Below are 15,068 nucleotides of genomic sequence, written 5' to 3'. Positions count from 1 at the left end.
TCTCCGTGCTAGAGAGAGGAACCTACGCATCCATTCTGTCACAGCCGCTTTTACTGAGCCCATGTAGAAGGGGGTTCCACAAGACACAAAAGTACTCTACAGGAAAGCTATGCAGCTTTAATTTCTTCTTCGTATTCTTTTTGGGGTTGGGAGTGTGTATTTTCTCCTGAACCCGCCAGTCTTCTTGCCATGCAAGAGACACCCTTTCCATGTGGAGCTACATGGCATTTTATTTATGAAAGAAAACTCCTACTGTAATTTGGGGGATTTTTTTTCCAAATTTACTGTAGCCAAGTTTTCTGAGTCTTCATCAGTGTTTACGCAGTCCTCAGCATACTTAAGCACATTTTGTTTTGGCACCAGTGCTGTCTTTATTCTTCTATCACCATAATTTGAGTGGTTCTATGGCTTTGGCTATACCTCAGTAATGTCAAAGGAGAAGTTTCATGATATGAACCAAAATGTATTCTTATATTGGCGAAAACACAGCGGGAGAGAAGTTAAACAGTAATAAGACAATTGTATTGTTCTTATAATGGATTGATTATAGCAGAGCTCATTGATTCCAGGAAAAGAAGACACCAGTACTGGATACTATCAACCAAATGGCAGGCTGCACCATGTTAAATGCTGAATGTATTTAGACATAGTAAGCATCCAGAACATAAATACAGCATTCCGCCTGTATGCTCACAACTAAGGGATACTAAAATGGGGTGCCATGCTGAGGAAAGAAGTGGTCCCTCATTTGCCAGAATTGTTAATTCTCCCTCTTTTTCCACAACTGAAATTCACCAACTCAGATCAATGTGAATACTAACTCCTTGTCCTTAGTCACATCCAGTTACACTGGACTCCACTGTTTTGATAAATGAACAGAAAAAATTGAAGCAGAAATGTACAAACTTTGCTACTGTTGCTACATGGAAAAAAGAACTTGTCTGGCCTGTTCAGGAGCTGCTATTTTAGACAGTTTAACGTGGGTATTTGGACAATCCATAGCATAAGCATGCATCTGGCAGTAAGGGGATCAGGGACGGGGGGAAGAGAAAGCAGAATCCACTCAGAACTCTGACCAAGTCAAATGGCAAAGTGGAGCACACTTGTTCATGATCTTTAATAGGTTCTTGCTAGGACACGGTTATCACTAACGTGTTGCTTGGAGGACACTCTCCAGGAGAGACAACTGCTCTATCCAGTCCACGTTCTCTTCCCTCCCTTGTTATACTTGGCTATCAAGTGCAATATTTAGCTTGATGCTCTATAATATGCACAGTAATATATGCTTCAAGTTACTCGGGTTTATGATTGCTTGAAGGATTAGAGCCCCAGGAAGATAAATGTTTCACTCTTCAGAGTGAACAGAATGTCTATCAAGATAAGATCTAGGGCTCTTTAGTTGCCTGCACCAAGTGTTATTTGTATACTTTGCATAATATTCACTCTATGTATATTTTACTTTGAATCTGAATGGATATGTAAAAACAAGCAACTCAGTAACAAACTTTTTTCCCCCAGAGGCATTTCAAACTTCTACTAGCTTCCATGAGGTCAGGATTTCACTCTGTATGCTTCATTTTGCTGGATAGGAAACATGAAATGTATAGATGATTGAATAAACGTTAACTTCTGTTCTCATACTTATTTCTTCTGTATTACTATTCTTAATACCAGCCTTCTGTGCTACTAACAACAATATTAATTGTGATTCTCTGTAACTACAACTTTGTAGGAATGTGGCCATCATTTTATTAGTTATTGTACTTTACCTCATACAGCAGTTTATTAAAACAAAACAAAAAGAGACAGTTCCTTCAGTGCAGAAACACACACAAACCTCAAAACCAGATATTTTAGTATGTTATTATTGTGCAATCTAAAATCTTTACTGCAAGAGACATTCCTCTAGCAAAGGTTGTTGCAATCTTTATTTAGAACCAGAATGTAATGTTTTAAAAACCAGTCATTGTGGACACATTTCTTCAAAATAAAGCATGGTATAACAGTCTAGAGTGAAGAAGCTTCATCTGTTACCCTTTAACAGCAATATAAGAGGAAAAAACAGTTTATGTATCCTTTCCATCCTGACAGATGTGACAATAGCTGGAAACACTATGCCTGCCAAGAGCTTTTATCAAGTATGTTATAACAACTAGTAATAAGTGTAAATAATAAATGGCTACGATCTTATGGGAAACGGTGGCAATACTAAACAATTTTTGGTGCTTGCTGATGGGAGCCTGCTAGTCTTGGAATTCCCTGCCTTCCCAGTAGAGTTTTGGCCTGACAACAAACAACAGTTTAATTCTTTATCTAATCCCAGCCAGGAGGTAAATTCAACAGCAAGCTTTTGCAGATGTTCACATCCAATAATCTATCCATAATTGATGAAACAGGGAGGTCAGATGTAATGGTTGCTATTATTCCAGCAACAAATAAATGGTTATTGACAAAACAAGCCAGTGTGGCGCTGAGTGCTGAGCAGTGACAAGCATGAAACAGTGCTGAGACAGAAGTAGTGATGTGAATACAGTCCTTCATCTTGAGAATTCCTCAATATGATGTGGCATAAGGGCCACTCTGACACATAAGCAGATGGAGGTGACTTGTAAAGGAAAAATGAGATTCCTCAAGTACATAAAAGACAAAGACAGGCAGAGGTGGAGAAAGAAACAATGAGAAAGAGGTGGACAAGACTGGAAATTTGGGTAAGTACAACTATCTGAATTGTTCACAAATGTTTTTGTACAGCAGCACTGTGATCCAGATGTCTGGACTGCTTTTAATCACACTGCTGTGTCTACGTGAATGTACCCAGCTGTCAGTTTGCTAGAGCCGCCTAAGACTCTTATATCATAGTGTATGTATGTGCATGCTTCAATGCCCATTCCTTCTTAGACAAAGCACCTATCAATATTCTGCTTCAAGCTTATTAATAACTTTAGTTTATCCATGAACTGGTATTTTTACCAGAAAAATTTTCTTAGCTGAAAGCAAAAAACCCAAACTTCAAATTTGCATAACACAATGGTAAAAAATTCAGAGACAAACTAGGAAGGTATTTAAAAATTTAAATCAGTTAAAAATACATTTTTCTGTATGCATGTATGAAAGTTAAGGAAAAGTTCTCATTTGGCTGAAAACCTGATATTCTGCAAGTTTTAGCCTGTGTAAGAAATGTAGTAAAAGGATTAATAGACTGTTTTTATTGACTGAATAAAACTTGAGTCATTTACATGCAAATAGACATTTGAAATCTCGTGCATCCATTTCAATGCTAAAAGATAATATTTTCACATTGTTTACTGTGTAATATTCTAATATGAAAAACGGCAGAATGAAATGGTGGCTATTATTGCTATATGTAGTCATAAAAAGATTTCAGACAGAAATATTTTAAATATTAATATTACTAAAATCACTTAAAGCACCAAGGAATGTTAAATCGATTTATTTAGAAGTACAATTTATTTCACACTTTGCTACCAATTCTTTTGATCAGCTCTGAAATAATACATAAGCTGAAAGCAAAACAGCAAAACAAATTGCTTCTAGCAACGAAGCAGGCAAGCTCTAGGTTTTGTACTATAGAACTGGCACACTTCAGTGTTTTAACTTCTCAGATTACTCATCTGTCAAAGGATAAGTTTTAAATTCCTTAAGATTTGATGCCTGAATCAAGACCTCCCCCTCTCCCATCTAGCTATTGAGGGTTCTGATCCAGCAAAGTTAAGCATTTGCTGAATATATGAGTTATCCTCTTGTAGTCAATGGGAATAACTGTAGTGGAATTTAAACACATATTAAATAAGTGAATTGCTGTAGCTTGAACTATACCAAATTGAGAAACCAATCTAATTTAAAAAAACCTTACTTCATAGATTTTTTTTTCTAAAAGCTTGTTCATTTGAACTGAAGTATACAAAGGAAAACAAAACACCTCAGATTATGAATATATTTGCATTTAAGTACTGAAATTCCAAAGTTTGTACAGTGTGGGTACAAACACTCCACTTTTTAAAACATGTAAAAAGTCTGACTTCTGTAAGTATATTATCTAAATGAATTAAAAAATTCTTATAAAGTCTTGCAGTCCTTTCCTGTAGTTCTGGGTGTAATATGTGTAATTTCTTTAATGGACTTAGTACTGACAGTTCTGAGGACCTTTCACACTGTTGTCTTTCAGATAATAGAAGCATTGGTGCTCTGTGTCTTTTGCCTTCCCTTGAATATACACAGCATTTAGGCTACAAGGTTTGGCACACCTAAGTTGGAAACCCAATATAGTCTAAAGCAGGAGAAGTAAATAACCTTTGTAACATACAGTTGTGCAGCTTTGTCTCTTTTGTTCCTAATCCATGGGAATGAAACAAATTGAAATCTGTATAACAGCAGTTATTTAAAACATTTTTTATTAGCTGCTCTAGAAAAGAGTTTCAACACAAAAAGCACAAAATGTCTGCCTAAATCACATCTTTTAACTCACAGAAGACAGCATTTAGTTTTAGAACTCTCCACCAGGGCAAATGGACTGATCATAACCTTATATGCCATAAAATGGACATTGTATAGCTGTAGTCACAGCCTTGCTCCTATCTTTCCTGGGAACACAGAGGGAAGAACCATCTATGCTGGCCATACATTTAGCGCAGAATATTGCTCCATCCAATCTCCTACACCAAAAGGCAGGGCCAGAGCAAGGCTCCACTCATTCTCCATGGCTGCTGACTGCTCTGCCCTCTATACCTTGGCAAAAAACAGGTGCAAGGATATTCTTACTCCCTTGCAGAGCAGTCTGAGGAGTTTTTACGGCTTCGTCCTCAACTGTTGAACATGCTTAGCATGTTAGTGCTAAGCAAACCTCCAGTAAGTTACATTTTGCTTCTTTTGAGTTCAAATGTAACAGCTAGCTAAAATTTTGTGGAAATGATTTGGAGCTTTATGAATATTTCTCTTGATCTTAGGATAATAGCTATTATTATTATTATTATTGATAAAGTATGTAATAATTATTATTAACGTCACAGTGCAGCCCCCTCCATACATGGAAACCCATACACTCTGTGTGTTTGTATGCGCATAGGTGTGTGTATAATGTAATAATACGACTTGTGGTTTCATAACAGATTCTCTGGGTCAAAGTCTTATGAAAAGTAAATAGATATATGTTTGGGAAACCCCATTTGATATGTTAAATATGATTTCATTCTGACTTCCATATTCAAGATATTTAATATATGTATTTTAAATAAAGCTACATAAACCTTATAAATATACATAAACCCAGCAACTGTCATACTGCTTTGGGATTAAAAGCAAACACACAAACAAAAAATGTTCCCCACTCCATACCCCCAAATTGGGGTTATAAACTTTTTGTCACCAACTCATATTCAGATTCCTGAGAAAGCAGTAGGCAGATAGCCCTAAAATCCTGAAAGGGTGTTTTAAAGTTATCTAACGGAAAGTGCAGTCAAAACTGCAGTGCACTGACTTGCTCCTTTGGGTATATGTATGATTAGATCTGAAGTCATACCAGCCAAGATGAAGGTCCGTGTGTTTATGGCGTTTTGGTAGCTGGTCTTATGGAACATGAGACTCCTGAAGAGTAAGGATCGATATCAACAAGTTCTATTACATTTATTTTTATTGTTGTTATGGCAAAACATGGAAATAATCTGATAATCTTCTGATTTGCTTGTTAGTAAGTAACAGATTTTTTATCTATTCCATTTGTTTCTTATTTTTCATGCTCTATGATTTTTGCATAACTTGATTATTCTAATTCTGCAGCAGCACTGCATGTAAGAGGGTTTTTTCACAAAGAGGATTCTTATGATACATTTCTTCTGACAAAAATTCAGTTTACTGAGGGGAGCTATTCTATTCTGATGCCGTTAACAAAGCAAAAAGTGAGTTCAACCATGGACTCAAAAGAAAGATAATACCTTGTTCCAAGGCAAATGAAGTGGACACCATATCACCAAGGTGCAAAGTTACATGGTATATGGAAAAGTACTAAAGGAAAACAACGCCAATACACCTCAGAGCTACTTGGTTCTTTTCCCCTGTTTTTATTCAGGTTTTCATGAAACTGTCAGGATAGGAAAATGACTATCTCTAAATTAAACCAAAAGAAGAAATTCTTCCTTCACTGAGAGACTGTTACCTTTTATATCCAAATAAAAAAAATTAGATCTTTCTTTCACTTTAAGACTTAAGTGCTAAATTAACAACAACAAAAGTAACTGAATGTTCAAACATTCACCTCTTTCCTGAAGTTTCAGGTCTTCTTTAAGGTTCTCAACTCAAATAATTCATAATTTCTTAATTCCATCAGTATTAGAGTCAGTCTATTTCGTCAGGACCAGTTCACTACCAGTACTAATTGTTCTCTCATAATTTTTTACCTCCACTACCAGTACTAATTGTTCTCTCATAATTTTTTACCTCCTGTCTTCATTAGTGCCTAAAGCAGAGGGACTGCTCAGAAACATGAAATGTTTGAAAATTTGAAAATTGGCTCACTAATTCCAGACCTTCACGAAGACTACCTTTCTCTGTACATAATCCATTGTCAGTGTCAAGATAATCAAAATTGCCTACCTTCACTAGAATGACTCAGTTTTGTCCAATTTTTTTACTCCTCACATACAAAAAAACCCCTTCCTACACCATTACAGTTTTAAGAACAATTTAAGAATTGCTTCAATAAAAATGAAGCCTCTAGGAAAGATGAGACCTTGTCTAAGTTTGGATGCTAAGATGTCTTTTCAAGCATATGACCTCATTTGCTAAGCTGAGAATGTTACACTTCATTAATAATGGCTAAATATCAGTTATAGGTGAATAAAGGACAATGTTAAAAATAAAAGCAAGTCTGAAATCATTTGCATTGAATAGTATCTTGTGATGCCTTTCTTGAGTCTCTGTTTAAGTGTTTCTTTCTGTAGTGACAGTAATGAAAGCTTAAATCTAAACTCAGTGGTCTATCCAGACATCATTTGCAGAAACATGTCTTTAAGTTCAGTCTTCTAGCGATGCACTAGAAAAGTAAGCAAACTTTAAAGGAATAATGCTCTTTCTGCTCAACTACCTTTCAAAATATATGGGAGAATAGAGCATAAAATTCAATCTACCTTTTGGAGTTTTTTACTTGGTAAGATCCTCCTTGACCTGCCAAACTGATGCATAAATATGGGCCTAATCTATATGATTAGATGTAATAAATATAACTGGATAAAACATACTGTGTATACTAATGTTAGACTGTCTGCATCCCAGATATATCTACTTACATTCTCTTTAGCTGCAGGAATTGAAGTCAAATTTTCAGTTGTTTTGATTTAAACTTTTTTGGAAATTAACCTTATAGTCATAAATCACCACTGATTACTTTAATGGGGTCATTTGGGATGTGAAGATGTCTTTATAAGTTCATAAATTTTCTCRATAATTTTATGACTGTAGCTTTTATATTGTAATTCTGCCAATTCATGCATATGGCATTATGTCATAAATTACCACATTTATTTTGGCATGACTCGGAGTATTCATGAACAGTGCCTCTATTACTTAGATATGTAACCTATTGAAATACAGGATTCAACATCCAAAATAAAGGAAAACTCAGAAATAAACAAATGCTTAGATAAGGTAGGTATGAGGATTGGGATTTTCCAGACAATTTGGGATGCACCTCTAATTGAAAGACAAAAAATCCTAAATGCCCAACTCTTTGAAGTATTCTTCAAAGTTCAGCTTAGAAGAAAATTCTGACGTCAAGCACTCTACCTTATTCAAGACTTCTAATGACACAGATGTGTTTCACTTAATACTTATTTTTTTATACAAGTCTGAGGAAAAACAACCAAGTAGTAACTCTTACTGTAATATTAACCTAGATAGATACCTTTCCCTGGCAAAATCTATAATGCCTAAGATAAAGTCTATGTTATGTAAGCCATTAATATTTAGTGTCATATTTGGGGGTAAGCGGTTACGCTTGATTATAAACCAGATGATATGAAAAATATTATGAACATACCACACTGATATTGAACATAATTAGTTCTCAGGCTTTCAGACTTGCACATATTTATGTTTTTACATCTGAGTAGGTCCACTGAAATCAATCATATGTATCAAATAAAATTAAATCAATTTATACAGATTATACACCAAATCAAATTATGTCAGATTATACACCAAGTGCCTAGCAAATAAAAAACCTTCTCCAACAAAAATAGCCCATTCAATACAAAATGACTGCATATTTTTGATATAATAGGCTGCAGCTTAATCATTTCAACCTTTAATTACTGCATCAGATAATGAATATTTTGAACATATGCTTCTCCACTCTGCTAGAAGACATGAATGAAAGAGAAACAAGTTTATCTGCATGCTAGTGTGTGTGCATGTTGGGGGAGGGAGTAACACACGAAACAGTAAAAGGAACCAAGTGGCAACAATTGGAGGAAATGGTATCTGTAGCAGCTGCTCCTTTCAGATTCCCCTAGAAGGAGACTGCCTGAGGTGGACCACAGCACAAAAGGATAAAGATGAAAAAACTGATGCAAAACAGGAAAATAACTGCTGAGACCCCTGAGTCTACACCCGAATAGTCCCAAGCTGTGTGGCAAGACCTCTTTAGCATGCTACAGAAGCTGGTGATGAACTACATATTACCATGAGGCAAACTGGCTCCTACCAGTATTGTCTGCATGTTATGTGTAATGATAACCAGTAGTCCTCTGGGAACAGGATGCAATGATTTCATCTCTGTAAGCATCTGAGCTCCCCTTGGATACAGAGACCATTAAACTGAGAACAGAAGGGTAAATTTTAAGCAATGATTTCTAATTGGAGAGTGAAGACAACTTGTGCTCAACAGCACTGTCAACCACTGATATTTTACTGCTGTCTATATTGATCACTGTTAAGGACAAAAGGAAAGTCTGAACTAAAATTCTACCCCTTTTTCTTACTCCCATAATGCACAATATATTTTCTGTATGAAAATACTTCACAGGTTTCCTATGTTATGCTATTTGAAATGTCACTATTTCAGGAATACTTATTTATACTGCAAAGTATTAATATTTTCACTACAGTTAAAACAACATTTTACACTCTAACGTAAAGTAGATCATTTATGTTTTGTACTATAGAGACCTTCTTTCCTTCTTCATAAAAATGCACTTCACTTTCCATACCTGCCAGGTATTTTTGTAAGATTAAAAAAATAGACACAAACTATTATGTATATATTTTAAATTAATAGTATTACCTTACAAAATATAAGGTTCCAAATTCTTCCTTAAAAAAATATTCTTCACATGATAAAAAAAAGATGAACTTCCAAATGATCACTGTAACTTTTTTTTTTGGGGGGGAGGGGAGAAGATGGAAAGGAGTAGAAATAAAATCTAAGCAAAATGGACCTTCAAGAAACATTATCAGGACATCTAAAATTTTTGGCAGGGCTGGTCTGATCCTTTGTTTATCATGGAGACTACACAGTCTTGTTGGTTTAAAACTTTCTCCTGTGATGCAGAGATCAGATGGGCTAGCAGACTCTTTACTTAGCTCATTTATTTACCTTGCTGCTCTTCATCACCCACACAGCTTATTGTGACTCTCAAAAACTTAATAGGAAAAGTTGATACAGTAAAAATGCCTTCAAGCTTGTCAGTCAAAAAACAATGCAGATGTAGATGAATTTCAGCACAAGAAATTCTAGCCTAATCTGTCAAACTGTATTGTTGGAAGAGATCAAATATCCTCTCTTTCATTGCTGTTGCAACCATCAGATACAGTTTTATAAAATTACATGCAGCTTTCTCATTTTGAAATACCTTCACATTCAGCTGCAGACTCTAACTGAAACTGATGTGAGAGCAGGTTCTCTGGCTTTTCTGAAACTAGAAATTCTTTATCTTACAACATGCACCTCCTACTTTCCAGAATTCAGTTTATTTACACAGAAGAAAGGCCTATAGCATTGAAGAACTATGTATAAAGACAGTCAAGAACTTCTGAAAAAATTTTATCACAAATCATTAACAGTATGCAACAGCATATTTGAGGAGAGACATCCAGCATCCATCCTACATCACAGAACACAAGCAAGCCATAGTGAAACCCCCAGGCTCAATTCACTGTACGACTTCTCCTGATCTATCTCCAAACAAGATAAACAAACACAAAAAAAACATGAAGAACCCTCTCCATAAAAAGTGTTCACTAAAAAAATTCAGAGTCACTCCACAGTTAACTCAAGGAACAAACAGGAATAGAAAAAGTAATTGTCCACCTGATTAACGGCCTTTGCAATAACCATGGACAAAACATATTCAAACAATTAGATTTTCCCAAAATATTTTAAATTGGTTCTGGAAGACTGTTACTACTCTGGTGACCAGTACAGACAAATCAAATTGATACTAAGCTTTCCTCTCACACTGACCTATGATGGACTAGAGGAACCCTTTTCTGGAGTTATCACATGTAGAATTCTCACCTTCCTTAACTGTCATCTATGGGAAGCTCAAGGGAAACAAGACAAGAGGAGCATGAACTCAAGCATCAACAACAGGGATTACATCAGTACCACAGCTTGTTGACACCAAAAGCAAATCACATTTCTTCCACATTCCTGACGTTTGGAAAAGCAAAACATGTGGACTGATACATTTGTAACTTGCTCACAAAGGTGCCATATCAAACTTGTTTCCTTACTTCCAAAAATGATGCAATTGTTTACATTATGTATGAATATGTGCATATATATGTGTGTGTGTGTGTGTATATGTATGAATACAGGAAAAGGAAGTTAGCCATGTGTAGCTTAAGTTTCCAACTTATATTATTTCTAAAGATCCAAGGCCAGAAACCTGGACTCCCTAAGTTCTGGAACTTTTCAAAACCATAATTTCTTAAACCACATGGTTCCCTGTCTACGGAACTAGATACAAGGTCTGTAAGCCAAATCTCTCTATATCTTTTCCACTATCCAAAACTTCTATGAAGATACCAAGCAGCTAGAGGAAGACATTGGGAAAGGCTAAATAAAGCAACTTTAAAATAAACTTACTGGTATTGCTGTCTGTTCTTCTCCAGCAAAATGATATGTTAAACCTAAGCAATAGGCAGCTTCTCCTTCCATCTTCATATCACCTCCTAAAGAAAGGATTAAAGTTATAGTTACCAGTGTAGTCTGAACAAAATTACATTATTATGGACAGTTTTTGCAGCTCTTTAAATAATATGCAGATATTTAAATATTATTGTAAGTTTTTCCTTTTCCTTATCCTTGCCATTTATTTCTTTCCAAAAATATCTGTTTTCTAAATATAGTTGGAGGTAATTAGAAATAAAGGCTATGGATTTAAAGTTCAATAAGAAAGTTCAACAAATAAAGTTAGAGAAAATGTTTGCCTGTGATGCAGCACAATCAATTTAATATGCGCTGTAAGGTTCTCTATCATGAATTGTTTAATAGTACTGTCTTCACATTAAAAAAGCCAGAATTCACATTAGAAAATCAGAGCAGTATCTCTCTCTCTAAATATAAAGTAGCTAAAAAGTATAATGCATTATAATGTATAAACACAAAATATGTTGACCCAGATACTCTCCCAACCTGGACAGAATCTTAGTGAGACACTAAGAGATAACTACCAGTGGATCAGGTTCATGTTTCTTATTCTCAGGGCTATTTTGCAAGCTATTGTAGGCTAGAATAGCTAAGAGCCAGGATAACTTATACTTGCAAGTAGTAGTCCCAGAAAATTCCACAGAAGCAGTTGCTAACTGATGTGCACTACATTTTTCCATGCCAAATTTTATTTCACTAACTACTGTTTTAACAAACATCAAACACTGCTTGCTGGTCTTTTTGCACTGCTCCCTCAATAGAAAACCATCCATTCAATACTGAAATTTATATAAATTAATGTTAGAAATGCTTAATGTATCCCAATATATCAAAAATATCCTTCCAGAACATGGGCATCAATAAAAAATTAATTTGTATGGAAAATTATATTAAAGAATTGCCAAAAATCTCATCTTTCCATTGCTCAATATCCATACGTTCAAACACAATAAAAAGCAGAAAAGGAACTGGAAACATAACTGAATATCAAGATATTTTATAAAACACATACATATAATTGCAATGAAAAGGGAGATTATTTACTTAGAGTTCACAGTCGAATATATCCTTCATATTCTTCAACTCACAGATGCCTACATATAGTTCTGGAGCTCTTTGAGTGCTACAATCACTAACGCCACCGAAATACTCTATCCATAATACTCAATGTGTTACATAAACACATGAAAAGCCTGCGACTCAAAACCCTGCTGGTCTTTTCCAATATTCAAAATCCCCCAAAAGGCTTAAAGAGGCAAAAGAATAGAGAAATATGGTTTCACAGAGGAATAACATGAAAAAAGTTGCCAGGTGTATAAAAAAGTTCCCTTTTCCCCTAAGAACAGTCACTGTAGAGACTGAAGCAGGTAATATCTAATCCTAATTCAGAAAATACATAAACATAGATACAGGTCCAGAAGGACATAATGGATATTAAGGATGAGCGGGCAGAGCCAGTATGAGCTTAAATAAATTGTTAAATAAGGGCTTCTGAGACAGAGGCTACAGTTCTTGAATCAGGACTGGAAGACTTGTGAAAGGAGATCTAAAAGCTTAAATGGCAATTGTACTGTGCGTTGTTGTATTACTAAACATCTCAGGAAGCTATAGAAAATGATTGATTTGAAGTAAGGGCACTGGGACATCCGCCTGGTCAAAGTAAGTTTTGGAAAGGCATCAGATTCATTTTGACAATCTCTTAGCTCCATGAAATTTTCCCTTGCTAGCAATAGGCAGACCTTGATGGGAAAGTTCATGAGCAGCACATGCTTACAATTCTTCTAGGTACAGTAAAAACTAGTAGCAGTAATTTCACTGTAGCCATGATTTAAGCATGTAAGATAGACAACAGTTGTAGGAATAGCTAAAATCTTGTATTTGATCAACAGATACAGCTGGAAAAATGGAGAAGCTTTTGGGTACACATGTCCTTCTTCAAATGATTAATTGTATTGGCATTCTCAGTATTTAGGTACATACTCAAGACAAAAGATCTAAACAGGCAATTCTCAAAACAGATCTACTCTTATAAATTGTGGATAATAGCATAATAGGTTATTTAGCAGTTAAATTTAAAGAATTAGTTACTCAACCAGATAAACTCACAAATGAAACATTTAAAATGGAAAGAACTGAAACCTTGTTCCCAAAGTACTGTTTGCTTTATTCCTTAAAATGACCATATAAAAGTATTTAGATTTTAAATCATCTTTTAAAAAATAATTCATAGGGTAAGGCAACATGAGTAATTTTCATTCTTTAAAATTAGTATCATCGAAGACATAATATAATCAAGAACCTGAAAGAGATATAATTCACAGGCACTTTTTCAAGTAATAAATGGCAAAGTTAACACATAGGCTTGGATGTCCAAGAGCTTATTTTTCCAATAGTATCCGCTGGTCTAATAAAGATATTTCTTTTTTAGAAGCTTGCCTGGGCTTATATATTTTACACTGTTATATATATATTGCTCTGCTGTACTCTCTACTTGTGTAGTCATGTATTTATTTGTGTTAAATTTCATTTTAAAATTTGAAAATATTTTCAAATTTTTGCCCTTTTTGATAGCTTAAATCTATCTATCCCAAATACTACTTGAAGACTGGCTAATAGATCAACGTTGGGCATACATTATTAAATTTCAAAAACGAATGTATCCAATGATAAATATTGAATTAATATTACATAGTAATTGTATGTGCAATTCATATGCAAAATATTCCCCTTTAGGAATACTATGAAAGGCTCTTGAATTGCTGTGCCTGGAAAAGATGATTATTCAAGATCTTCTATCCTACTTCTCCAAAGCACTGCAATAATAATTTTTCTAGGAAAAGTAAGTCTGTAGAAGCAGACACCTAACAGCATCTTCTGACAAACAAGTAGTACTAAGTTACCTCAAAAATCTCGACAATGATGCATATTCTGTTAAAATGAACTTGGAAGACTTGCATCTCATTTCTGTTCCCTTTCCTGTGTAATACTGTGCTCTGGAGTGCGCAATACTCCCGAGCAATACAGAGCAATATAATACAGAGTAATAACTGCTCTAGGGCAATTTTTTCTACCTGATCAACATCCCACATTATATATAGTGTGCCATGCGGCATAAATGCCATTCTAATTTCTCCAGGAGTTTTTGAACCTATCCACACATGGACAAAGCTTCATTCAGCCATCATCTAAAACATTTGTTTAGTTTAGGTTTAAAACTATTTACATGTATTATGATACAAGAAAAAATCTTTTTTTTTCTTTTTTTTACAATAGAAAACTGTTTTGTTTTCAAAATTACTAAATACCTATGTAGAATGAAAAGGTAGTGATCCAGCTGGTACCATCATTCAAAAATTGCCAAATTGGCAGCAACTAGCCAATCACAATTTCAACTTCCACCAGTACCACACTTTCTGGTTACAGGTTCACTATTCTATACTATTACTTCCACAAGACTTTTTTTGTTTTGTTTTGTTTTGTTTTTAAGATAAAGCTTTCAGGAATCTTTGTTGCCAGAAAGAAGGCATTTCTGTTTTAGTGAGACTTGGAAGTGTATTGATAGCATTTGTTTTTGTATTTCATAGGAAATAATCACCCAGTCAAACACTTGACAATTTTTGCTTACTCTTGGGAAAATCATGGCATGCACATCGAATAAAGGATTGTGAAAGTGTTATTTTCAACCTACCTTCTTTTGCCATTTTTAAAGCTTTTATTAGTGTTTTGATGGCCTGTTGGTGTTCTTTAACTTCTAGCATTTTGTCTGCTAGAACTGTATATATTTTCCAGAGATGTTCACATGCCAGTGAATTGTAAGTACGTCCTGTCTCATCCTTCCATGTCGAACCCACTGTTAGCTCATAAAATGCTTCATAGTGTTCAGCAGCTTTCATGATATTACCTGAAA

At 34.9% G+C, this 15,068-nt stretch overlaps 1 protein-coding gene across 1 annotated transcript in view; it reads right to left on the bottom strand.

Moving 5' to 3' along the window:
• TTC29 (tetratricopeptide repeat domain 29) overlaps positions 1-15,068 on the bottom strand; it is a 152,259-nt gene that overhangs the window by 69,182 nt on the left and 68,009 nt on the right. Inside the window, exons 9-10 of the mRNA XM_026087532.1 lie at positions 14,850-15,062; positions 11,099-11,184 (exon numbers count right to left, since the gene is read on the bottom strand). Coding sequence (XP_025943317.1) covers positions 11,099-11,184; positions 14,850-15,062 — 299 coding nt within the window. The remainder of the gene's footprint in view (positions 1-11,098; positions 11,185-14,849; positions 15,063-15,068) is intronic.

Source organism: Apteryx rowi, unplaced genomic scaffold, assembly GCF_003343035.1.
Source record: "Apteryx rowi isolate R43461 unplaced genomic scaffold, aptRow1 scaffold_72, whole genome shotgun sequence".
Lineage (NCBI taxonomy): Eukaryota > Metazoa > Chordata > Aves > Apterygiformes > Apterygidae > Apteryx > Apteryx rowi.
Note: the sequence above shows the minus strand (reverse complement) of the source record. Positions and strands in the feature narration are given on the sequence as shown.